At 57.8% G+C, this 26,115-nt stretch overlaps 1 protein-coding gene across 2 annotated transcripts; it reads left to right on the plus strand.

Moving 5' to 3' along the window:
* Positions 1-479: 479 nt before the first annotated feature.
* Positions 480-25,716, plus strand: LOC138813954 (MAP/microtubule affinity-regulating kinase 4). Of its 2 annotated transcripts, XM_070002586.1 has the most exons (18): positions 480-585; positions 4,742-4,942; positions 7,876-7,929; positions 8,410-8,458; positions 8,924-8,989; positions 9,322-9,392; positions 9,495-9,551; positions 11,508-11,744; positions 15,303-15,422; positions 15,802-15,901; positions 17,220-17,329; positions 17,420-17,579; positions 18,737-18,954; positions 19,457-19,560; positions 21,890-22,168; positions 22,322-22,401; positions 23,544-23,588; positions 24,565-24,719. In XM_070002586.1, the coding sequence occupies exons 1-18, from the start codon at positions 535-537 to the stop codon at positions 24,627-24,629; spliced, it is 2,067 nt and encodes a 688-aa protein (XP_069858687.1). In that variant the 5' UTR covers positions 480-534; the 3' UTR covers positions 24,630-24,719. The 2 variants fall into 2 exon arrangements, with proteins under 2 accessions (XP_069858687.1, XP_069858677.1); XM_070002576.1 differs by lacking the exon at positions 22,322-22,401 and having other exon boundaries at positions 24,565-25,716.
* The last annotated feature ends 399 nt before the right edge of the window (positions 25,717-26,115 follow it).

Here is a 26,115-nt window from a genome sequence, read left to right on the forward strand (position 1 = left end):
GCCGGGCGCCGGCGCGTCCCGACCTGCCTCCGCCCCCGGACCCCCCCTCACCCCACCTCCCAGCCTGGGGAAAGGAGTGCGGAGAGGAGAGACAGAGGGGAGAGTCTGCGCCTTTAAGAGCCGGCGTCGGGGGCGTGGCCTCGCGCGGCCCCGCCCCGGCCCCGCCCCTGACGTCCCTTTCTCGCGGGCCCCGCCGCCGCCGCCCTCCGCCGCCGCCGCCGCCGCCCCGGCCGGCTCCGCGCGCGCCCCCCGCCCGGCCCCCGCCCGCGCGGCCGCACGCACGCCCATGGACCCCCGGCGCGCCCGGGTGCGGGGTCACTGAGGACCCCCCCCTGCTCCCCGGGCCCCCCCGCAGCCCGGCCCGGCCCCGCCCGGCCCCCCGCAGCCCCGCGGCGCCCCGGCCGCCCAGCTCGCGCCCCCAGGCCGGCGGGGGGGGGGAAGGGGACGAGCGGGGACCCCCCCCGAGACCCCCGCCCCCCCCACCCGGCCGCCCTCCCCCCGACACCTCCCCCCCTCCCGGCACACCCGGAGAAGATGTCTTCGCGGACGGCGCTGGCCCCGGGCAACGATCGCAACTCGGACGCGGTGAGTTGGGGGCCCCCCCACTCCCCGGGGAGCCCTGGCGGGGCGCACGCCGAGCCCCCCGCCGCGGGCCCCCCCCCGCCCCGCGCCTCAGCCCCGAGCCCCCCCCACGGGGTGTCCAGGCCTCGGCCCCCCCGCCCGCCCCCCGCTGCCCACCCCGACCCCCCCACACCTCGGGGGGCGCCCCTCGCCCGGGACCCCTCTCTCGTGCCTCGGTCCATCGCTTCCGCCCCGGGTCTCTTCCTCCAGGAAGCCCCGGCCCCGGCGGCCCCTCCCTCCCTCCCCGGGTCTTAGAGCCAGCAGCGCCGCTGCCGCCCCTCCGGCCGCCCCGCAGCCTCCACGCGCCCCGCGGCCGGGTCTGGGGGGCCCCCGGCCTCTCCCCCGCCGCCCAGGCGCAGCCCTGGGCCTCTCCCAGCCAGGCCCCGGCCCGGCCCGGCCTCTGGATCCGGGGTCCCCCCCCACCTCTGGGGTGCATGTGGCTGCCCCTGCAGCCCCCACCCCCACCCCACCCCGACGGGAAGCCGGTGCCCCCGGGAAGCTGCGGGCTGGGCTGGGGGGGCACCTTGCCCGGGGCCCTGGGCCCTCTGCCTGGCTGCTTCAAGGTCTCTCTCCACTCCCAGGCCTGGTCCTCTGCCAAGCCCCGTCCTGTCCTTGGATCCTCGGCCCCCCCTCCCCTGTCTCCCACCGATGCCACCCAGACCTCCTGCCCGCCCTTCCTCTGGCAGGGAGCTTTGGCCTCCGACTCCAGCCCCCCTCCACCCCCCCACCCCCATCCAGGCCGGGGTATCTAGGCCCTTGAGCCAGTGTGAGTCCAGGCCTGGGCCTCCCTGTGTCTGCTACTCGGGCCCCTCCCCAAGCTCCCCAGCCTTTGACCCCCCCCCACCCTTCCTGGATCCAACTTAGGGTTCTGTCTGTCCTGGACCTCAAGCCCCTGCCCCTCAATTTCCAGGCCCATCTATGCCTCCTGCTCCCCCCCTCCTTTTTCTCTTGCTTGGGGAAGGGGGGGGGTCGGGTCTGGCCTTCAAAGGACTCCTTGCAGATCTGGCTTCCAGAAATCTCCTGGACCAACCCTGGGAAGGGGGGCTCACTCAGCTAGACACCCCCCTCCCCAGACTCTTACAGGGCAGCCCAGAGAGACCCACCCCTTCCACCATCCCCCGGGGGTCTGGTCACTTTGATACCCCCAAAGTCCCAGAATGCTCTTCAGCTGCCTCTTTTCCTCACCCCCCCCCCTTTCAGCCCAGTCCCCGCCCCATCTTCCAGGACCCTCTCTGGCAGAGAGAGAGAGAGAGAGAGCCCCCATTACTGCTGCTGGCCTTCCTCAAGGCCCACCTTCTCCCTTCCCTGGTCTGGACAGGGCGGTGCCTGGCCTGAGGCCCTGGGCTCCAGGGCCTGTCCTGTGTGAGCTTCCTTCTCCCCTCTCTGTGCCTCAGTTTCCTGCCCTAGAAAATGGGGTGATGATGACAGGTTCCTGGGCATTACCCAAGGCCCTGTGGGTGCAGCCTGGGACCTGGCTGGTGGTGGAGCTGTGGGGAGGACTGAGAAGGCCGAGCCTGCCCAACCAGTGTTGTCATAACTATGGCAGGAGTTTGGTGGAGCTGGCCTCAGTTTCTCTAGATAAGCCTGTAGCGGCCTCTCCCAGCCAAGGACCTTTCCAGGAGGTTCTTTCCTCTGATGACTGTAAACTACTTTGATATACTTGAGTTCTAGTCCACCTCCTGAGCTGTGTGACCTCAGGCCAGTGAATGCACCTCTCTGAGCCCCAGTTTCCATGTCTGTGGGTCTGCGAAATGGGGCTGATGATCCTGGAACTCCCTGAATGGGGAGGACGATGGCGGAGTCTGCCCTCCCCTCTGAGGTCATCAGCAGGGTCTGCTCGACTCTCCCCCCCCCCCCGAATCTGATGCTGGAGCCCCTTCTCTGCTACCTGGTTACCATGGTGACAGCCATGCAAGGTTACGCCCTCCCACCCCAAGATCTGGCTATGAGGTTCCCTAGCAACGGGCCTGGGGCTGGGGTGCCAGCCTGGCAGCAGGATCCAAGCCAAGTGCTGGTGTAGTGAATGTTTAGTTCCCATTCCCAGCCCCTTGGGGACTTTGTCCCCCCCCCAGCCCTTCGTGGGGCCTGGTATGGCAGCATCCCCACGGCCCAGGGTAGGGGCTGGGCTGGGCCGCAGGCAGCTGGGGGGCCTGGAAAAGGCCCTGCACTCCACAGCCGGTGCTGGGTTCGAGTCCCCGGTGCTCATTCATCTTGCCCTGTGTCCCTGGACGAGCTCTGGGGGAACTTTTTGGGTTCCGTGTGCACCACAGTTGGACTCAAATGTGGTGAGGACACCCCATTGAGGTCCAGTGGGGGGGAAGGGGGGGCGGACCTGTGCCTTGCTTCTAGGGAGTGAGCCAGGTGACCTTGGCCAGGCACCCTGCCTCCTCCAAGCCTCAGTTTCCCCTCCGCACTCTGCAGGGACAAGTGCCTCCCTCATGGGGTCCTGTGGGAACTGAGTTCAGGACAGGTGCTCCCCCCCATGCAGCCAGGTCTAGGCTGGTGGCTGTGGGGAAGGTCAGCGTGCTAAACTGGCCCCGTTCCCCTCCCCCAGCCCTGAGCCTCAGTTTCCCCATCTGCCCGTGGGGTTGCGCCGGCCCTGTGCGCCGTGGAGGGGCGGGAGGTGGGCGCATGCGCCCTAACTTGGTTCTCACCACCCTGAGGCGGCCACCCCAGGTCCCCGGCCACCTGGCCACCTCTCCTGGCTCCTTTGTCCTCCTCTGTCCCTGTGGCCGCTTTGGCCCTGCCCTGGTGCCCTGGGCCCAGCCTTGAAAGGGACACTCAGTGTGCCAGGCACACAATGAGGACAGGGCAGCAGGAGCAGGCGGTGACCCGCGGGGGAGAGGCCCGGAGGGACGGGACAGGACAGAGCACTGGGGCAGCGCCCGGGGAGGCTCAGGGCAGGGCGGGGGGGGGGGGGGGGCGGGGGGAAGCGGGAGACAATGTTTCTTGTGGAAGATGGCAACTGTTACCCAAGCCAGGGCTGGAAGACTTTGTTCCAGTCCTTGTAGCAGATCTGAGGGGGGTCACAGTGACACCCCCCCCCTCACCCATAGTGGAATGTTCTAGAATCCCCACACATACACACCCCACATGCTTGCTACCTGGAGCGTGTGCACGCCACAGTTGGCGTGTTCTTTCTTTATGCTTGTATGCTTGTGATAAAGCTTAATGGGCCGCCAGAGGTCGGCTACCATTGTAAAGCAGAAATCTCCCCGTGAGATACTGTGGTCCCGGGGACCTGGGGAAACTTCCATGACCAAGGTTCTAGCTGGAAGTTTCCATGTGCTGTCTTTTTTGTTGTTTGTGGTGGTGGTGGTGGTGGGGCTTGAACTCTGGGCCTGGGCGCTGTCCCTCAGCTCCTCAGCTCAAGGCGAGCGCTCTACCACTTGAGCCACAGCGCCACTTCTAGTTTTCTAGTTGTTCATTGGAGATAAGAGTCTCATGGACTTTCCTGCCGGGGCTGGCTTTAAACCTTGATCCTCGGATCTCAGCCTCCTGGATAGCTAGGATGACAGGCGTGAGCCACTGCTTCCCAGCTCCAGGTTCTGTCTCTAGACCAGGTAAAGCCCAGAAGCGGTAGTTGAGGTGAAGATGTGAGAGAGATCAACTAGGTGTCAGGGCTTGGCGTAGAATTGGGGCCAGATTTCCCTCCCTCTCCCTCTCCCTCTCCCATTCCCTCTCCCTCTCTCTTTTCTTGCAGTGATTCTGGGGATTTGAACCCAGGTCCTTCTTACTAAGCAGGTGCTCTACCACTTAGGCCCCGCCCCCAAGCCTTGTTTGCTTGAGTCTTTTTTTTTTTTAATCTTTCTGTATGGCACCAACCTTGAATTGCGATCCTCCTATTTCCACCTCCTGAGTAACCGGGATCTCAGGCATGTCCGGCCACATCAGACTTATTGGTTGAGATGAGGTCTTGATTTTTTTTTTTTTTTGGCCCAGCATGGCCTTGAACCTTGGGATTATAGGTACCAGAAAGTGGTGTTGGGTTTCTAGTTTAAAAAGGGCCACCTTGGGGTGGCTAGGGTTAGATCCAACGGTCATTCTTCCCTCCCGGGGCCAGCGGTGGCGGCGGAGGAAGTAGGAACAACAGTTTACAATTGTCTCCCCCCCTGTCCAGCATGGCACCTTGGGCAGCGGACGGTCTTCAGACAAGGGGCCATCGTGGTCCAGCCGTTCCCTGGGCGCCCGCTGCCGGAACTCCATCGCCTCCTGTCCCGAGGAGCAGCCCCACGTAGGTAACTACCGCCTGCTGCGGACCATCGGGAAAGGCAACTTTGCCAAGGTCAAGCTGGCTCGGCACATCCTCACGGGACGAGAGGTGAGCAGGGCTGGGGCGGGCTGAGGTGAGCAGGGCTGGGGCGGGCTGAGGTGAGCAGGGCTGGGGCGGGCTGAGGTGAGCAGGGCTGGGGCGGGCTGAGGTGAGCAGGGCTGGGGCGGGCTGGGACTGCGTGCTACGCTCAGCGTCCCCCACCACGCCCCAACCTCCCTGGAGACCACGCTGGAGCGCGGGCTCCAGGCACTTTCTTCCATCCACGGGTGTGAATGTGGGTCTCATGCTGGCTGGATGGGTGCTTTACCACTGGAGCCACGCCCCCACCCCCATCCTGTCCTTCCTCTAGTTATTTTCCAGATCCTTCCTCCCCGGCATTCCAAGTAACTGACCACCAGGCCAGTTTTGATGTTGTTTGTTTTATTTTTTTGAGGCAAGGTCTGACTCTGCAGCCCAGGCTGGCCTCGAACTTGTGATCCACCTGCCTCTGCCTCCTGAGAGCCAAGATGGCAGGCATGCGCTGCCTGCCTCGGCTGGCGGAGTGTAGTATGCCTCAGTAGGCACAGGATCTTCCTGCCTAAACCGGCACCACCTCCCTTCCTTGTTTTCTTTGGTGCTGGAGGTGGAATCCAGGGTCTTGTCCATGCTGGGCTGGTGCTGTACTGCTGAGCCATGCCCCCAGCCCTTCCCATCTTTTTTGCCAGTGCTGGACTTGAACTCAGGGCCTGGGCACTGTCCATGAGCTCCTTTTTGCTCAGGCTAGCTCTCTACTACTTTGAGCCACAGCGCCACCTTTGGCTTTTTCTGTGTATGTGGTGCTGAGGAATCGAACCCAGGGCTTCATGCATGCTAGGCAAGCACTCTACCACTAAGCCACATTCCCAGTCCCTCCCCATCTTTCTCTCTCTCTCTCTCTCTCTCTCTCTTTTGTCAGTCATGGGGCTTGAACTCTGGGCCTGGGCGCTGTCCCTCAGCTCTTCAGCTCAAGGCGGGCGCTCTACCACTTGAACCACAGCGCCACTTCTGGTTTTTAAGTGGTTCATTGGCAATAAGAGTCTCATGGACTTTCCTGCCCGGGCTGGCTTCAAACCGTTATCCTCAAATCTCAGCCTCCTGAGTAGCTAGGATGACAGAGCCACCAGCGCCCCGCTCACCCCCACTCCCATCTTAAAGATGGACCCTGGTTGCTCCAGATTCCCCCCCAAACCTGAGGACACAGCAGCTTTGGGGGGGGGTGGTCAAGGTGTCACAGCCTCGCTCTCCCAGCATCCTTTGGGGAGGGCAGGACCTCAGCGCAGGGCCTCTCATTCACACTGACGGGGGACAGACGGGTGGGCGGCACCCCCATAGCTTCAGGATCCCCCCACGGAGGCACCGGCCACCCTCTCAGCAGGGTAGATTCCACCGGACATTCAAATGTCACGTTTCCGTGGGGCGCGGGCGACAGAGCTGGCTTCTCCCAGGCCTGGCTCGTCACCTTCTTCCCTCTGCCGATTGATTTATACCCGTGCCCGCGCGCGCGCGCAGCACCACGTTCACAGATTCCGGGAGAGGAACCATATGATCCTCAATGCTGCCACGCGCAGCGTTTGCCAAGGTTGAAGCCATCTATGGGTGAGATGTGAGCGAAGCGAGGGGCCCTTCCCCACACAGCGAGCGTGGGGCTCACCATATGTGAATTGTACCCAGTTCCAGAGGTTTCCACGAGCCCAGAGCGGAAGGGAACAGGCGTCCCAGGGGAAGATTCATGCAGTGCATGGGAGGGGTCTGGGAGCCTGGAGACTCACACCTGTCATCCTAGCTACTCAGGGAGGCTGAGATCTGGAGGATCAACGGTTCAGAGCCAGCAGGAACGTCTGTGAGACTTTTATCTCACAGAAATAAAGCTCTGGCTCAAGGAGTAGCTTGCGTGAACCTTGAGTGAAAAAGCCAAGGGAGAGCTTGCGGTCGTGAGTTCAAGCCTGCATCGTCTTGTCTGAGTGACAAAACCGGGTCATGCCTCTGGTTCCTCTTTTTTATTTTTATTTGTTTATTTTGTCAATCCTGGGGCTTGAACTCAGGGCCCGGGTGCTGTCCCTCAGATCTTTTGCTCAAGGTGAGCATTCTACCACTTTGAGCCACAGCTTCACTTCCGGTTTTCTAGTGCTTCTTTGTTGGAGAGAAGAGTCTCATAGACTTTCCTTCTCAGGCTGGCTTTGGTTTTTTTTTTTTTTTTTTTTTTTTTTGGAGGGGGGGTCCGGTCGTGGGGCCTGAACTCTGGGCCTGGGCTCTGTCCCTCAGCTCTTCAGCTCAAGGCTAGCGCTCTACCACTTGAGCCACAGCACCACTTCCGGCTTTTTTCTTTTTGCTTATGTGGTGCTGAGGAATCGAACCCAGGGCCTCAGGCTTGCAAGGCAAGCGCTCTGCCACTGAGCCACCTTCCCAGCCCTCAGGCTGGCTTTGAACCCTGATCCTCAGATCTTAGTCTCTGGAGTAGCTAGGATGACAGGTGTGAGCCACCAGGGCCTGGCTCCCGTTTCCTCTTTTGTAAATTTGGTGTGTGTGTGGGGGGGTGCCCTCCCTCATGCTATCTCCACTGCAAAGCTCAGAGCAGTAGCTGGCATTCAGGGAGCGGTGAGCGTTAGCTGGCATCATTACCTCACACATCAAGAGTTGAAAGCCGGATAGACAGTTGCCCTGCACTACCCTCATGCAGGGACCCCCTCAAGATCTCAGGGCCTCTCAACTACTCACAGCCCCTGGAGCGGCTTTGTGCAGGCCCTGCCTCAAAATAGAGGACATTTCCCTGTGGAAGGAAGGGCAGCCCTGGAGATGAGAGTCATGTACAAAGGCCCTGAGGCCAATGCGTGGCAATGGTGCCGAGGGAAGGCTCTTCCGAGAACGGGGACCAAACAAGGGTGTTCCCTGTGATCTGCGCTGTCGAGGACCTCTCCCTGTTCAGGGAGAACCCTGACCTTTTTTTTCCCCCTTCTCTCCTCTAGGTCGCAATCAAGATCATTGATAAAACCCAGTTGAACCCCAGCAGCCTGCAGAAGGTGCGGCCTAAAGAAGGGGGAGTAGAGTGGGAGCAAGGTGCCACTGCTAGGGGAGGGGACCCCCCAAACCATTCATCATCCCTCCCTTTTTTCTTTGGTGGTTGTGAGGTTGAATTCCGGGCCTTGTGCTTGCTAGGCAGACATTCTGACACTTGAGCTGGCCCATCTGCCCCCTCTTTTTGCTTTAACTGCTTTTTGAATGGGGTTGCAAAGGATTGCCTGGGTCCAGCCGGATCGCCATCCGCCTATTCACTCTTCCTGCCTAGCTGGGATGGCAGATACATGCCACCATACCTTGCTCATTGGTTAAGATGGGGTCTCCCTGATGTGTTTGTCTGAGCTGGCCTCAAACTATGATCCTCCCTATCTTGACCTCCCACATGCCTGGGATTAATAGATGCGAGAATCTGCCCTGACCCCTGCTTGAAAATTTAGTTTTCTCCCTCATTCTTGTCTTTCTTTCTTTCTGGCCTCACCTAGCTGTTCCGAGAAGTCCGAATCATGAAGGGCCTAAACCATCCCAACATCGGTGAGCAAGGGAGTGAGCAGGCTCCGGGACAGGCCGCCAGCCCAGCCTCCTGGGAAGGCAGAGGCAGGGGACAGGGAGGCTGACATCTCTACTACTGTGTGGCTTGAAGGCAGCCACATGACCTCTCTGTTCTCTTACTTTCTGCTCTGAACTAAGAGCACTTGGTTCAGGGCTAAACTTCGGGGTCTGGGTCGGACTGCCGGTGTGGGAGCATGGATGTCATTGTCAGGCAGAGGGGGGTGGGGCGCTCGCTCGGGGTCTCTCCTGACCAAGGCCTGGATGGTGGAGGCAGCTCCCTTCCCCCGGTCCTGTCTCCTGGTGGATGGTTGCTGCCCAGTTGAGGATACCATTAGTGGGGGACCTGATGGATCCAAAGCGTGGGGGGAGCCTGGAGGTGCGGGGGGGGGAAGGGGGGAGAGAGCGGTTTGCCCACCTGACCCCACGTCCTCCCCTCCGGTCCTACAGTGAAGCTCTTCGAAGTAATCGAGACAGAGAAGACACTCTACCTAGTGATGGAATATGCAAGTGCCGGTGAGGCGCTGGCCACGCCCCCTCTCCACACCCCGCCCCTTCCCCATGCCCCGCCCACATGCCTCACACCCCGCCCATCTCCATGCCCCACCCTCTATCCCTTATACCTGGTACCTCTAGCCAGGCCCCGCCCCTCACAACCTCATATTCCGCCCCTCATTCCTCAGGCCACGCCCTCTGCACAGTCCCCCTTTCCTGCACCCCCAGGCCTTACCTCTCTCCCCTACGGCCCTCTGCATGCCCTATCCCTGCACCCCCATGCCCCACCCCTCTTCACACCTCACCCCTGCATCCCCATGCCCTGCCTGACCCCGCTTGGCCTCTGCCCCCAGGAGAAGTGTTTGACTACCTCGTGTCCCATGGCCGCATGAAGGAGAAGGAAGCGCGAGCTAAATTCCGACAGGTCAGAGGCCTGGGCCAAGTTGGGGACGGGGCTGTGGATGACCTTCACAGACCACTGGGGACCAAGGCATGGCGTCCACAAATAATTCACCTTCTTCTGCAGATTGTATCGGCTGTGCACTACTGTCACCAGAAAAACATTGTCCACAGGGACCTGAAGGTAAGGCCCCCTGTGACCTTGGGGACCCTTCCCCTCACCCCTCAACCCCCACCCCTCCTGCACTGACTGGGCTTCTCCCAGGACCCCAGATCTCTGAGCTCTTGCCAGCGATTTGTCCCAGAATGCAGCCTTGGATGGGGTTGCAGGCAGAGCGGCAGGACAGGTTCTGGCACAGCCCTGGTGGCTACGTGAGCTGGACAGGGACACTTGGGTAGGGTGCAGGTGTCACAGCAGGATCTGGGCTTTTCAGAGAACCTCTGGAAAGACCGGGCATGGTGGAACATGCCTGTAATTCCAGTACAAGAGAGGCTGAGGCAGGAAGGTCATGAGTTCAAGGTCATCTGGGCTATTTCTAAACACAGGCCAGAGGATCACTTAAGAGTTTAAGGTTGGGGCTGGGAAGGTGGCTCAGCGGTAGAGCGCTTGCCTTGCATGCCTGAGGCCCTGGGTTCGATTCCTCAGCACCACATAAGCAAAAAGAAAAAAGCTAGAAGTGGCGCTGTGGCTCAAGTGGTAGAGTGCTAGCCTTGAGCTGAAGAGCTGAGGGACAGCGCCCAGGCCCTGAGTTCAAATATCACGACCGACCAAAAAAAACAAAAAAAAAAACTAAACAAACCAGGACTGGGAAAAGGCTGAGTGGTAGAGTAAGCCTCACATGAATGAGGCCCTGGGTTCAATTCCTCAGCACCACATAAGCAGAAAAGTGGCTCTGTGGTTCAAGTGGTAGAGCGCTAGCCTTTAGCTGAAGAGCTTAGAGACAGCACCCAGGCTCTGAGTTCAGGCCCCACAACCAGCAAAAACAAAGGGCTTTTGTAGAAGCATACCTGCTGAGCACACAAATAAGCAGAAGGCCTGAATTTCAAGCCCTGGTACTGGAAAAATAAATTTTAAAAATTTCCCATATGGCCGGGCGCTGGTGGCTCACGCCTGTAATCCTAGCTACTCAGGAGGCTGAGATCTGAGGATCACGGTTCAAAGCCAGCCCGGGCAGGAAAGACTGTGAGACTCCTATCTCCAATAAACCACCAGAAAGAAAACCGGAAGTGGCGCTGTAGCTCAAGTGGTAGAGCGCTTGCCTTGAGCTGAAGAGCTGAGGGACAGCGCCCAGGCCCAGAGTTCAATCCCCACGACCGACAAAAAAAAAAAAAAAAAAAAAAAAAAAATTCCCATATGGACAGATACTTTTGTAAAATAAAATCAAAGCCAGCTGCCAGTGGCTCACGCCTGTAATCCTAGCTACTCAGGAGGCTGAGATCTGAGGATCACAGTTGGAAGCCAGCGCGGCGAAAAAGTCTGTGAGACTCTTCTCTCCAATAAACCACCAGAAAACCAGAAGTGGCGCTGTGGCTCAATGTGGTAGAGGGCTATCCTTGAGCAAAAGATCTGAGGCACAGTGCGCAGTCCTGAGTTCAAGCCCCATGACCAACCATTTAAAACAAAAAAAAATTATAGGAAATAACAATGAAAAAAGGTTTAAAAATGCAAACCTCATTGTAACACAGCGGTTCTCTTACTGTAATGCACAGTGCCCAGCACATAGTAGATGGGCAGCAAATAAAGTTTTTATTTTCCTTATTACCTTCTTAAGGAACCTGCCATTTTCTTTCTTTTGCTTTTGTAATTTGCGGTGCTGGGGATGAGGCCCAGGGCTTCCCAATGCGTTAGGCAATTGCTCTACTACCCAGTCATGTCCCCAGCTCTTATTTTTATTTTCTACTGGGTAAACTGAGGCTCAGGGCAAGGCAAAAATGTGCCTAAAGAGCTTGGCTCCGTAGTCTGCACGTGATCATAGCACAAAATCCTTTACTTAATTCTGTCTCCCACTATGCCCACCCAGTGGCCGGAGGTGAGGGCCGTGCCCAAGGGCACGCCGCCATTGCCCGGGGTGGGAGAGGCCTGGCCCAGCCTTGTCCACAGAGACCCCCCAATTCCTCCCCCACACCTCCACTCCCCCAGGCTGAGAACCTCTTGCTGGATGCCGAGGCCAACATCAAGATCGCGGACTTCGGCTTCAGCAACGAGTTCACGCTGGGCTCGAAGCTGGACACCTTCTGCGGGAGCCCCCCGTATGCCGCCCCTGAGCTGTTCCAGGGCAAGAAGTACGATGGGCCCGAGGTGGACATCTGGAGCCTCGGCGTCATCCTGTACACCCTGGTCAGCGGCTCCCTGCCCTTTGACGGGCACAACCTCAAGGTGAGGGGCGGGGCAGCGTGGCGGAGGTATGGGCGTGGCCAGGGCAGTGTTTGGCTGTGGGGCGGGGCTAGAGGCGTTGGCTACAACAGTGGGCTTGTGTGGGTGGGGTTTGTGTGATTGGTGGGCGTGGCTAGGGTGGCCCAACCAATGGTTTGTGTGGATGTGGTCTCTACTGGTTGGTTTGCTGTGGGCGTGGCCACAAAGAGGTTTGCTCTCTGCGTGGGCGTGGCTACAACGGTGCTGGCTTATGTGGGCGTGGTTAGACCCCCGTATGGGCGTGGCTGCCCACAGGCATGGGGTCCCATTTAAGAAATAATCATCGCCCATCTCTGGGCGATGGCACTGTGTGGTGGCATCTCTGGGCGATGGCACTGTGTAATGGCATCTCTGTGAGAGGCACTGCAAGTACAGCATGAGTGAATGAGGAGAGAGCAGAGCAGGGTGACTGACACCTGTAGTCCCAGCTGTTCTCTAGGGGGAGGCATGAGGATGGAATGCTCAAGGTCAGCCCAGGCAAAGTGAGCAAGATCCCGTCTCAAAAGCAACACAGGGGCTGGGGATGTGGCTTAAGTGGTAGAGCTCCTGCCTACCTTGTGTAAGGCCCTGGGCTTGATCACTAATCACCAAAAGAAGGGTGGGGGTACAGAACTGCCCAGGCTGATGAGAGCTGTGCCCAGTGACAGAAGGACAGAGTGATTTCATTTCTGTGAAATGTCCAGAATCGGCAAATCCACGGAAGAGGAAAGCAGATTACTGACGGTCTGAGGCGGGGTGGGGGGCGGGGGAGCTGGGGTGATAGCTGCTTCTGGCTTGATGAACAGTGTACTCAAGTTGATCGCGGCGGTGACCTGCAGCCCGGGGAGGTCCACCAAAAACCCCAGGAATTGCTCACTTAGGGCAGAAAACTTTCCATCCTGCCACAGGGACACTGCAGAGCAGGCCAGACAGAAAACAACAGAAACGAGAGAGGGCGAAGTGAGAGGCTGGGGAAGGAAGAGACACTGGAAGGGTGGGATGGGTGGGGGTCAGGGTCATCTGCTTGGCTTGCTTTTGTGTTTTTCCTTTGAATCATTGCCAACCTATGGAGAACTTGCGAGAACACAGCAAGAACACTGGTACCGTTCAGGAAATTCATGTTGGCTGGCGCTCAGCCACACGGCTAGATTCGTCACTGTGTGCATGTGGCTGTGCTAGTCCTCACCACTGTTATTTTATCTTTTCCCTTTTTTGGGGGTATTGAGGGGGTGATATTGGGGTATAAATTCAGGGCCTTGCACTTGGTAGGGAAGCACTTTTTTTTGCCAGTTACTGGGGCTTGAACTCAGGGCCTGGGCGCTGTCCTTGAGCTTTTGTGCTCAAAGCTGGTGCTCTACCACTTGAGCCGCACCTCCACTTTTGGCTTTGTTGTTGGTGGTGGTGGTGATGGTGGTGGTGGTCATGGGACTTGAACTCTGGGCCTGGGCACTGTCCCTCACTCAAGGCAAGTGCTCTACCACTCGAGCCACAGCACCACTTCTGGTTTTCTGGTGGTTGATTGGAGATCAGAGTCTCACGGACTTTCCTGCCTGGGCTGGCTTTGAACCTCGATCCTCAGTTGTCAGCCTCCTGAGTAGCTAAGATGACTGGCATGAGCCACTGGCGTCTGGCTACTTCTGGTTTTTGTGGTAGTTAGCTGGAGATAAGAGTCTCATGGATTTTCCTAAGGCCCTCCCCCCATCCAGCTTCAAACCACGATCCTCAAATCTCAGTCTCCAGAGTAGCTAGGATTACAAGCGTGAGCCACCAAGGCCCAGCCTGACACAACACTTGAGCCCTATCTCCAGGGGTTTGGGTTTTCTTTTTGTTTTTTGCTTATTTCTCAGGCAGGATCTCACATTGTTTCCCGGGCTGCCTTTAAACCGAAATTCTCCTATTTAATGCCTCTCAGTAGCTGGGATCCCAGGGGTGAGACACGTTGCCCAGCTTACTGGTTAAAATGGAGGTCTTGCTAACATTTTGCCCTGGCTGGCCTCAAACTTCCATCATCCCAGTCATCTCCTGAGTAGCTGGAATCCCAGGCATGAGCCACCATGCCCAGCCCTCGTCATTGTTATTGATAGACACTAGAGACGGTGACCCTTTGTCCCTAAAGGTTTTCTCAAGTCACCTCTTGAGAGCAGGGACGTCTTCCTGGGGTAGTCACACACAGGAAGTGGGAGGCTGTTCCTGGCCTGGCTGCCGCCCTGCTGACCTTACCACCGATGTCGTCAGCTACCTTAGAAATATGCTTGGCCACTGTTTTTTTTTTTTTTTTCTTTCCCAGTCGGCGATCGCTTGGTTTTTCCATGCCAGAATGGCTCCTAGCACAAGCATCATGGGCCTGCTTCTTGTGCAGGGGGGAGTGTCCTTTTGTCCGGTGACCTGGTGGGACTTCTAGGACACATTCCGGGGGCCTTTTGAGGGACTTCTGAAGTACAGAGCTCCATTCTGCTCAGTGTATCCAGGAATTTTGAAATCAGAAGGAGTGGCCTGAGATCTGAGAGAGAGGGGCAGGGACCCCGTCTTCACAAGGCCTGGGCCAGGCAGCTGAGCCCTCTGAGCTCCCTGGTCATGAAGATACCCGTCTTGCTGAGAGCTAGTGCCTCACGCCCATCATCTTAGCCATGCACGAGGCTGAGAGCCGAGAATCACAGTTTGCAGCCAGTCCTGGCAGGAAAGGCTGGGAGACTTCCACGAACCACCAAAAAGCTGGAGCTGTGGATCAAGGACTGCACGTAGGCCTTGATTGAGTTCAAGCCCCATGACTGGTGCGCGTGCACACATGTGCACGTGCACACACACACACACACACACACACACACACACACACACACACACACACACATCTTGTGGCTACAATTCAAGGTGTTCCCTGAACACCTGGAGCCTGGGGAGGAAACCCGTCATGGACCAGGTGTGACACTAAGAGATCTTTTCAAAGGGCCAGGATAGCACTGCGCCTGCCCCAGGCCCTTTTCATCTCCCGCCACCCTGGTTTCCATCAAGCCTCCAGCTCTGTCATCTCCAGATGACCTTGGACAAGTCCCTTTCTGAACCCGGGTCCCCCTACCTGTAAGATAAGATCGGGATGCTCAGAGCAATCCCAGGTTCATGGGAGGTGGAAGCAGGAAGTTTGAGAGTTCAAGGCCCGCTGGGTGCTGGTGGCTCATGCCTGTAATCCTTGCTACTCAGGAGGCTGAGATCTGAGGTTCAAAGCCAGCCTGGGCAGGAAAGTCCGTGAGATTCTGCTCTCCAATAAAACACTCAGAAAATCAGAAGTGGTGCTGTGGCTCAAGTGGTAGAGCGCTAGCCTTGAGGTGAAGAGCTGAGGGACAGCGCCCAGGCCCAGAGTTCAGGCCCCACGACCAACAACAACAAAAAAAGAGTTGGAAGCCAGCTCCGTAAAGGAGACCTGTCTCCAAAAGCCACGAGAAGCTCTGTAGTGTGCCCCGCTTTGGATGTGAGCGGCTGAGGGGAGGAGGGAGGGCAGGCCCCGACCTCACGGGGTGGGGTGGTCCTGTCCTTGTCACCCCCCCGCAGGAGCTGCGGGAGCGCGTGCTCAGAGGCAAGTACCGCGTCCCCTTCTACATGTCCACAGACTGTGAGAGCATCCTGCGGAGATTCTTGGTGCTGAACCCCGCTAAACGCTGTACCCTTGAGGTGAACCCCAGCCCCTCGCCCACCCCTCCCGTCGCCCAGCTCCCCCCAGACTCTGGGCTCCCTCCCCACACAGCCACCACCCGCCTGAGGGCCGTGGGAGTAGATGGGCAGCCCCGGGAAGCTGCTCCCAGGCCAACTCACCCACTCCCCGCCATGCTAAGTAATTAGCTAATAAGCGCCTAGACTTATTACAGGGTGCCAAGGGCCCCCCATGCAGCATGGGAGGAAGAGGGTGGTAACTAGAAGCTCCCGCAGGGGGTGGGCATGGCAGGCAAAGCTCCATTCGATTTGGGGGGGGGTGTAACTGAGGCCTTGGAAGTGGGGGGGGCTGTGCTGTGTCTGATTGCCTCTGACGCCGCCTGTCCCCCACTCTACACAGCAAATCATGAAAGACAAATGGATGAACATCGGCTACGAGGGCGAGGAGTTGAAGCCATACACGGAGCCCGAGGAAGACTTTGGGGACACCAAACGGATCGGTGAGACTCGGGCAGGACGGGAGCCACCAGGCTGTGGTCCCTTCGGTCGGGTACTGGGCAGCTAGGAGTCCACTCCGGGTTCCTATGCCGAGGCTGCTCTGTTGAGCTGTGACACCCTGGGCCAGTGATTTTCCCTCTCTGGGCTCCAAGGTCGTCATGGCAAAACCTGCCCATAGGGCCTGGTACATAGTAAGTGAGTTGATCTACGTAAGCACGGATGAGCCAGCACCTGCTCTGAGCATCAGGTTAGGAAGGGATAGGTATGGTGGCGCAAACCCGTTATTCCCATCCGAGGGAGTCTGAAGGATGAGGATCTTGAACTTGAGGCCAGCCTCGATTTCGTAGCAAGACCTTGTTGCCAAAAGCGATAATTAATTTTTTTAATAAAAGAAGGAAAAATTGCAGATCCATTTGAGGAGAATTTGAACACAGATCATCAGATACCTGCCTTTCCCCTCCTTCATACATACCTTTTTCTTTCTTTTTTTTTTTTGGGGGGGGGGGGCTGGTCCTGGGGCTTGAACTCAGGGCCTGGGTGCTGGCCCTGAGCCTCCCTGTACTGAAGGCTAGCACTCTACTATTGGAGCCACAGCACCACACTTCCAGCTTCTTCTGAGTAGTTTATTGGAGAAAAGGGTCTCACAGACTTTCCTGCCTGGGCTGGCTTCGAACCACAATCCTCAGATCTCAGCCTCCTGAGTAGTTGGGATTACAGGTGTGAACCACCGGGGTCTGGCATATCTTTTGTTCTTTGGACTTGATCCTTCCCCCCCCTGGAATCCTAAACATTTGTGAACCCCAAAGGGTTAGCTTAGAAGGAACCCCTGAGAAACCACCCCAAATCCTCCATTGTACAGTGGTGGAAACTGAGGCTTTCATAGGCTCCTGACCACATTGGTCAGGACTTCTGTGGTTGCAAGTAACAGAAAATCCAAAATAACAAAACAACAACAACAACAATAATAATAGGCTGAATCCCATGAGATCAGCATTGTATAAGTCAAATCTTGCCAACATCAGTATTAGTGTGACGGAGGCGGGGGAGGGTCAAGCACTCTGATTGGCCAAATCTGGGGCCGTGTGTCTGTTCTGAGCTAATCAGTGTGGCTTTGGGGATGAAGCATGCTGATTGGCCAGACCCACCTCATTTGCCTGCCCTTAAGGTAGATGCTTGGCAGGGGTGAGCTAGGCGGCCCCAGTGGGCAGAGTCCTGATCTGTACAGATGGCAGAGGAGAGAGTGAATAAATACTAACCAGAACAAAGAGCACATACTACGGAGGGAAGGGCTGGTGACTGACCTTCTCCGCCCTCCCCCAGAGGTGATGGTGGGCATGGGCTACACCCGGGAAGAAATCAAAGAGGCCTTGACCAGCCAGAAGTACAATGAAGTGACCGCCACCTACCTCCTGCTGGGCAGGAAGACTGAGGTCAGAGGGCACGGAGCCTGGGGGAGCGGCTGGGGGGCGCTGGGGGGAGCAGAGACGGGCTGAGACCCCTCCTCTGTCATGTTCTCACAGGAAGGTGGGGATCGGGGCGCCCCTGGGCTGGCCCTGGCACGGGTGCGGGCGCCCAGCGATACCACCAATGGCACGAGCTCCAGCAAAAGCAGCAGCCACAGCAAGGGGCAGCGGAGCTCCTCGTCCACCTACCACCGCCAGCGCAGGCACAGCGACTTTTGTGAGTGTCCACCCGGCCCGAGCCCACCAGTGCTGGAGGGGGGCGGGGTCCCCGTGGGCAGGACACTGCCTGCAGTGCCAAAGCATGTCCTGGCAGAGCATAAACCTACCGGGCGCCGGTGGCTCAAGCCTGTAATCCTAGCTACTCTGGAGGCTGAGATCTGAGGATCAGGTTTCAAAGCCAGCCCGGGCAGGAAAGTCCCTGAGACTCTGATCTCCGATGAACCACCAGAAAACTGGAAGTGGCGCTGTGGCTCAAGTGGTAGAACATTCACCTTGAGCTGAAGAGTTGAGGGACAGCGCCCAGGTCCAGAGTTTAAGACCCACAACCAACAAGCTGGGCGCTGGTGGCTCATGCCTGTAATCCTAGCTACTCAGGAGGCTGAGATCTGAGGATCACGGTTCAAAGCCAGCCCGGGCAGGAGAGACTGTGAGACTCCTATCTCCAATAAACCACCAGAAAACCGGAAGTGGCGCTGTAGCTCAAGTGGTAGAGCGCTCGCCTTGAGCTGAAGAGCTGAGGGACAGCGCCCAGGCCCAGAGCTCAAGCCCCACGACCGACAAAAAAAAAAAAAAAAGACCCACAACCAACAAAAAAAAAGGAGCACAAGCCTGCAAAAACTGCCAGGCCCAGATCAGACACTGTCTGTGCCCACCTTCCTTGTCTTATTTCTCTCCTGACCCCTTTTTGTTTTTTATATTTTTGGACAGTTGTAGGACTTGAAGTTAAGGCCTGAGCGCTGTCCCTGATGTCTTTTGCTCAATGCTAGCATTCTACCTCTTGATCCGCAGCGCCACTTCCAGTTTTCTGAGTGGTTTACTGGAGATAAGAGTCTCATGAACTTTCCTGCCTGGCAGGCTTTGAACTGTGATCCTCAGATCTCAGCCTTCTTAGTAGCTAGGATGACAGGCAGGATCCACTAACACCCAGCTTCCTGATCTCTTCTTGATCTCTCAACTGAGACTCCTCAGGCCTCACATTTACAGTCTGGGCCAAATGGTAGCTAGGGTCTCCTTGAGCCATTTTTTCCAGGGGCAGGCGCTGGTGGCCTTTGTAAAATGTCCTCAGAATGGCCCTGTGCAGAGGTTCTATGCCAACAAGGGTGCTGAGGCTTCCCAGGAGACCCTAGCTCTAACCACGCTCCTTCTCCCTACCAGGCGGCCCATCCCCCGCCCCCCTGCACCCTAAACGCAGCCCGACCAGCACAGGGGAGGCAGAGCTGAAGGAGGAGCGGCTGCCTGGCCGGAAGGCCAGCTGCAGCGCGGCGGGCAGCGGGAGCCGAGGGCTGCCCCCTTCCAGCCCCATGGTCAGCAGTGCCCACAACCCCAACAAGGCGGAGATCCCCGAGCGGCGGAAGGACAGCACGAGCACCCCTGTGAGTGGTTGGGGCAGCCAATCCACACTGCCCGTGAGCATGGTTGCTCTGACCCTGCAGCACTCAGGCTCTGTGATAGCCATTTGTGCATCTATCGAGTGCCTGCTGTTTGCCTGACCATGTGCTGTCTGCCAGTGTGCCAGCTTGCTGCATGAGGAATGTGCCCTGTCACCCCAGCAGAGAGAACTCAAATGTTTACATCTCTGTGGGAGCCCAGGGAGCCCCTGCCTCAGGCTTTGCAGGAGAAAAGTGGGGACATAAGCCAGAGGGGTGCCCTGAACAAGGGAGCTGTCCTGTGGCTCTGGACTCCATGTCTGCTCTGATTGGCCAGTGTTTGGTCACGTGACCTGCCCTTGCTACAAAGGACGCTGGGAAACGTAGTCGTTCTGGGAGGCAGTGTGCAGGTCACTTTCAGGGGTGTGGATTCCAGAAGCAAAAGGGGAGGGTGGGCTCTGGGAGAGAGCCCACACCTACCTTCCCCTGCTTGGCCTGTCTCCCACAGAACAACCTTCCTCCCAGCATGATGACCCGCAGGAACACCTACGTGTGCACTGAGCGCCCTGGGGCCGAGCGCCCATCCCTGTTGCCAAATGGCAAAGAAAACAGGTATGGCTGGGGGGAGGGGGCATCCTGGGGCTAGGGGGTGGGGCAGTAAGCTGGTCCCCCCTCCACCCGCTCCCTCCAGATGCTCAGACTCAATGAACCAGGGAAGTAGTCCGCCCACCAGCCTGGGAACCCGGGCAAGTTTTTGAATGATCCATTTTTAGAACTCAAGAGGAGCCCAGATTTGTTCCAGCTCCTGAGCCTCTCATCTGGCTGCTGGGTGCTGGCTGGAGGCCTGGGCCTGCTGTGGTCTCTCTCTCTGTCTCTCTCTCTCTTTCTCTCTCTCTCAGCTTCACCCGGGAGGGGGTGGCATCCAGTAGAGCCACACTCCTGCCCACGCAGGGTGTGCAGTTAGCCAGCACCAGGGCGCCCAGGGACAAGGCTGGCAACTGTCCTTGGGGGTGCATGACTGCAGGTGTTGGGGTGATATGGGGGGGGTGACAGATAGGACTCTGTGAGCCTTATCTCTGCACTGTTAGTGAGGTGACTTGGAGAGATCTCTGAGCCTGCTTCCTCCTCTGCCAAATGCTGATTGCTTCCAGGCCCCATTGAGGTCAGGATCTGGTCCATAGTTTATTTTTTATTTAGTGACCTAAATAAAAGTAATAACTGGGCTGGGAGGGTGGCTCAGTGGTACAGTGCTTGCCTTGCATGCATGAGGCCCTTGGTTCGATTCCTCAGTACTACAGAAAAAGCCGGAAGTGGTGCTGTGGCTCAAGCGGTAGAATGCTAGCCTTGAGCTGAAGAGCTGAGGGACAGCGCCCAGGCCCAGAGTTCAGGCCCCACAACCAACAAATTAATTAATTAATTAAATTCAAATAATAACTGATCACTCCAAGCAGCAGCCGTGTGTCACCAGGCTGTGTCCAGTAGCTGACCTAATGCTTTGACCACATTGTGTAGGTCCTCCAGTCTCCATTTTGCAGCTGAGAAAATGAGGCACAGGAAGGCTAAGTAACTTATCCAAGGATACACAGCTGGTAGCTAATTTGAGGAACACAAGATTCCAGACTGATTCCAGAATCTGTATTTGTGGCCATCATAGTATGTGGCCTTCCATTCTGGACAAGACAGTAGATCAGTTAGCTTATAACAGAATTGTCATGAAGTAGGAACAGTGGCTTTAAAAAAAAAAGATGGAGCCAGGTGCTGGTGGTTCACGCCTGTATTCCTACCTACTGAGATCTGAGGACCACGGCTCAAAACCACCTTGGACAGAAAAGTTTCTGTGAGACTCTTTATCTCCGTTGAACCACTCAAAATCTGGAAGTAGTGCGGGTAGCTCAAGTGGTAGAACACTAGCCTTGAGCACAAAGAGGTGCAGGGACAGAACCCAGGTCCAGAGTTCAAGCCCTACAACTGACAAAAACAAAAGATGGACATTTAACCTTCTGGGACAGAACCATTAAAAGGTAGACAGTGCTCAGGACTTTCTTAGGATCCTGCCAGCTCCAGCTCTGGGTCACAGGCTGCCGTGCCAGATGCCAGCCTCCCAACACTTCTTTGCAGAAGTAGGAACAGAGCAGAGAGGGTTAAACAGCATTCTTGAAAGGCATGGCTCCAGAAGTGGAAAACAGACTGCTGCTTATATCCTATTGGCCCGGGTGGTCACATGGCCAATATGTGCTGCAGTGAATGCTGGGAAATGTAGTCTCTGGGCCAGAGACTATATGCAGGCTCTTTTTCTTTTTTCTTTTTTCTTTTTTTTTTTTTTGGGGGGGGGGTGAGTCCGGTCGTGGGGCCCGAATTCTGGGCCTGGGCGCTGTCCCTCAGCTCTTCAGCTCAAGGCTAGTGCTCTACCACTTGAGCCACAGCGCCACTTCCGGCTTTTTCTGTTTATGTGGTGCTGAGGAATTGAACCCAGGGCCTCAGGCATGCAAGGCAAGAGCTCTGCCACTGAGCCACCTTCCCAGCCCGCAGGCTCTTTTTCTTAAGGGTGTTTACACCCTAGAGCAGAAGGGCCGGCTCTGGGGGAGAGGCAGAAGCCGCTACCACAGTGAGGGGTTCTGTGGAGGTGCAGGCTGGTGCTGAGGGGTCGGGGGAAGGCGGGAATCGGAACTGTCTCCTGGAAGTGATGTAAATCTAGAAAGAGGAGGGTTCGAACAGAGGGAGGTGTTAGAGTTCGAAGAATTAACTGAGAAAGCCAGACTCAATAACGTAATGGCGGGTTCTATGGCCTACGGCCTGGGCATCTGAACAAGGCACCTCGTCCAGCCGTGAGCTCCGAGCTGGCTGGGGGCTGAGGACTCAGGACAGGGCCATGAAGAAGCAGTGGGACTTGGCGCTGGCCTGCCTCGGCCCCCCCCCCCAACTTGTCTCTCTCTGCCTACAGCTCAGGCACCCCCAGGGTGCCCCCTGCCTCCCCCTCCAGCCACAGCCTGGCCCCTCCATCTGGGGAACGGAGCCGCCTGGCACGGGGCTCCACCATCCGCAGCACCTTCCACGGTGGCCAGGTCCGGGACCGGCGGGCAGGGGGCGGGGGTGGCGGGGGTGTGCAGAACGGTCCTCCTGCCTCCCCCACGCTGGCCCACGAGGCTTCACCCCTGCCCTCCGGGCGACCGCGCCCCACCACCAACCTCTTTACCAAGCTGACCTCCAAACTGACCCGCAGGTGAGCTGCCTGGAATCTAGGGGTGCGGAGGGGTGGGGCCTGACCTGTCCTCCACTCTGCTCTGTACCCTCACATCTCCTCCTCCTCCTCCACTTCTCTTCTGCTTCCTCTTCCTCTCCCTCTGTCACCCCTCACCCCCTCCTCACACTGCAGGGTTACACTCGATCCCTCTAAACGTCAGAACTCGAACCGCTGTGTCTCGGGCGCCTCTCTGCCCCAGGGATCCAAGATCAGTAAGTCCAGTTCCTTGCTGGCCCTCCTTCCCTGTCTGCATGTCTGTCTGACTGTGAGCACGGCCATCGGAGGGGTCCTGGGGATGGGAACTGGGGTACAGGGTCTGTATGGGGTCTGGTATTTATTGCCCACTTAAGAAGACAAGGAAAACTGTGCAGCGGTAGCTCATGCCTGTCATCCTACCTACTCAGGAGGCTGAGATCTGAGGATCATGGGTCAAAGCCAGCCCAGGCAGGAAACTCTGTGAGACTCTTACCTCCAATAAACCACTCTGAAAACCAGAAATGGTGCTGTGGTTCAAGCAGTAGAGAGCTCGCCTTGAGCTGAAGAGCTGAGGGACAGCACCCAGGCCCAGAGTTCAAGCCCCAGGATTGATTAAAAAAAAAAAAAAAAAAAGACAGAGTGGTCATAAGTCTGTTGTCCGGAGCCCTTTTCTTGGGGCTCCCACTTATTAGCTATGCTGAGTGACCTCAAGGAAGTCACTCAACCTCTCTGAGCCTGGCTTTCCTTCCTCCCAGGGTGCTTGCAGAGATTGATGAGGTGACCTACAGGGCTGAGAGTGCTTTGTGCACATACATAGACACAGATTTGCTACTTCATGATTGAGCACCTACTGTGTGCCTGGCAGCAAATGTGCTGAAGTTCCTGCCCTGCCAGAGCCCAGCTTCTAGAAAGCACCCACACAGCAAGGAGGGTCTCTTGACTGTCAGGTAGTGGCAAGTACTAAGGAAACACACGGAGGGGTTGGAGGCATGACTCAGTTGGTAGAGCGCCAGCCAGTGAGGCAAAAGCATCGGGTACCGAGTTCAAGTCCTACTCTCAGAACTAAACAAATAAACGAAGGCAAGCGGACTCAGGTGGGACGGGGAGGACCCAGCTGGAGATGCTCCCCCTCTCCCTCCTCCTCTTTTCATCTTCAGTATCTCTCCTCCTACCTGCACTAACCACTTCAGAGGGAGCTCCCCCACTTCTGGGCCCGGAGGGGACCCCCATCCTGGCTCGGTTCTCCCTAGCCCAGCTAAAAGCCAGCGGGAGCCACTGAGCTGGGACAGGGACGGCCGGAAGTTTCTGCTGGCTGTGGGTGGGGGCAGAGGGGGGCCGGGTCCAGGTTCACACTCTCACCGATCCTGTCACTTCCTAGGGTCGCAGACGAACCTGAGAGAATCGGGGGACCTGAGGTCACAAGGTGAGTGGGGACCCTCCCCTAACACCCACAGGCAGGGGCCCAGATCGCATCACTTCTTGAGCTGCCCCAGGACCCCTCACTCGGCCATTTCCCTGCACAACTGGTACAGCTTCCTTGATAGAAGTTGTACCCCAGCCGGGCGCTGGTGGCTCACGCCTGTAATCCTAGCTACTCAGGAGGCTGAGATCTGAGGATCGAGGTTCAAAGCCAGCCCGGGCAGGAAAGACTGTGAGACTCCTATCTCCAATAAACCACCAGAAAACCGGAAGTGGCGCTGTAGCTCAAGTGGTAGAGCGCTCGCCTTGAGCTGAAGAGCTGAGGGACAGCGCCCAGGCCCAGAGTTCAAGCCCCATGACCGACAAAAAAAAAAAAAAAAGAAGTTGTACCCGTCACTTGGGCCCATATGCCAGAATCTAGAGACAAGAGCCAGGCGTGGCTGTGCATGCCTGTAACCCCAGCTGCTAGGGAAGTAGAGACGGATAAGTCAACGTTCAAGATGGAGCCGGGCGCTGGTGTCTCACACCTGTCATCCTAGCCTCAGATCTCAGGAGGCTGAGATCTGAAGATCACGGTTCAAAGTCAGCCCGGGCAGGAAAGTCCATGAGACTCTGATTTCCAATGAACCACCAGAAAACTGGAAGTGGTGCTGTGGCTCAAGTGGTAGAGCACTCGCCTTGAGCTGAAGAGCTGAGGGGCAGCGCCCAGGCCCAGAGTTCAGGCCCCAAGACTGACAAAAAAACAAAAGATTCAAGATGGACTAGGGCAAAAGCACAAGACCCTGTCAGCAAACCGAGTCAGAAGGGGCTCTGGGTGTGGCGTGCCAGATGGTAGCTTCAATCTCTTAATCCCAAGGACTAGGTAGAGGAGGAGGAAGGGAATGTAGGCTCAAGGCCTACCGGCCTGGCTGCAGGGGAAGCTGGGAAACCGGGCCTCAGTCCCTTCTCCCGTCCCCTGACCTCTGCCCTCGCCTTCCCAGTTGCCATCTACCTTGGGATCAAGCGGAAGCCGCCCCCCGGCTGCTCCGATTCCCCTGGAGTGTAAAGCTGACCAGCTCGCGCCCTCCCGAGGCCCTGATGGCAGCTCTGCGCCAGGCCACGGCGGCCGCCCGCTGTCGCTGCCGCCAGCCGCAGCCCTTCCTGCTGGCCTGCCTGCACGGGGGAGCGGGCGGGCCCGAGCCCCTGTCGCACTTCGAAGTGGAGGTGTGCCAGCTGCCCCGGCCGGGCCTGCGGGGCGTTCTCTTCCGCCGGGTGGCGGGCACCGCCCTGGCCTTCCGCACCCTCGTCACCCGCATCTCCAACGACCTCGAGCTCTGAGCCTCCCCTCCTCGGCCTCTCCCTCACCCTCCCTTCCCTTCTCCAGGAGAGGAAGGGGCTGTGGGGGGAGGGGAGGTGTGGCTGGCGGCCACATGGTACAAAGATGAGGGTGAGGGGGCTCGTGGGGGAGCTGGCACCCCCTTCCTGGAGCCTCCAGCCCGTTCTGCCCCTCCCTGCCCGGCTACGGGGCACTGAGACTTTTGGGGGGGGAGGGGAGGTGGGGCAGGAAGGGAAACTGAGGAAACTTCATTGTTCTGAACAACTGAAGAATGAGGCCTTGGGCAGGGCGGGGAAAGCTGCTGAACCTACTTAGGGACTGGGGGATTTTGGGGGGTGCTGGGAGCAGGGGTCCCAGAGGCAGATTCCCTCCCCTCCCCGGCCCTCATGCTCGAACCCCCCTTCCTGCCCCAGGCTGGTGCGGGCACTTTGTACAAACCCCTGTAAATACCCCCCTCCCCCCGCAGAGGTCTCGGGGAGCTGCCGCTGTCACCTCGGTTTTTAAGTTATTAACTCCTGTCAGCCCCTCACCCGCAGCCTGTTGCCCAATAAATGTAGGAGAGTCGCCCCACGGCGCTGGGGGCTTCCTTCCCTGCCCTCCTCCCATCGGGAAGCTGAGGAGTCTGGTCCTCCCTGAGCCTCCGTCTGCACCTGCGGTGGGGGTGGGGGTGGGGGGGCGGAGCTGGGCCTCATCTGTGAGGCCACCCACTCGTGCCCGCGCTGTCCACCTCCGCGTCAACACTGGACTCCAAGCCTCTTCTCTATGTATTCAATAAACAGTCATTCACTGGTGCCGACTCCACGCCAGGCCCAGAGCGGGACCGGGAGACACAGGAGTCCTTGTCTGTGGGAGTCAGACGCCAGCGAGTTCTGAGCCTCCCCCCCCCAAAAAAAAACCCCAACATCACAATATCAAGAGGGTTGGGAAAGAAATTCCAGTGTCCAGGCCCTGGGTATCAATAGACCAGAAGGACATGGCATAACTTCAGAGAGATGGTTTCAGCATGGCTGTGTGTGTGTGTGTGTGTGTGTGTGTGTGTGTGTGTGTGTGTGTGTGTGTGTGTGTGTGTGTGTGTGTGTGTGTGTAACTAGCAAAGCAATATGCTACGTTAGAAGCTGGGTGTGGTAGTACACGCCTGTAATCCCACCACTTGAAGGGGCTGACTCAGGAGGATTAGGAGTTCAAGGCCAGCTTGGGCTACTTGGCAAGACTCTGT

The sequence above is a fragment of the Dipodomys merriami genome, unplaced genomic scaffold (genome assembly GCF_024711535.1).
Source record: "Dipodomys merriami isolate MVZ:Mamm:240054 unplaced genomic scaffold, mDipMer1.0.p SCAF_106, whole genome shotgun sequence".
Taxonomy (NCBI): Eukaryota; Metazoa; Chordata; class Mammalia; order Rodentia; family Heteromyidae; genus Dipodomys; species Dipodomys merriami.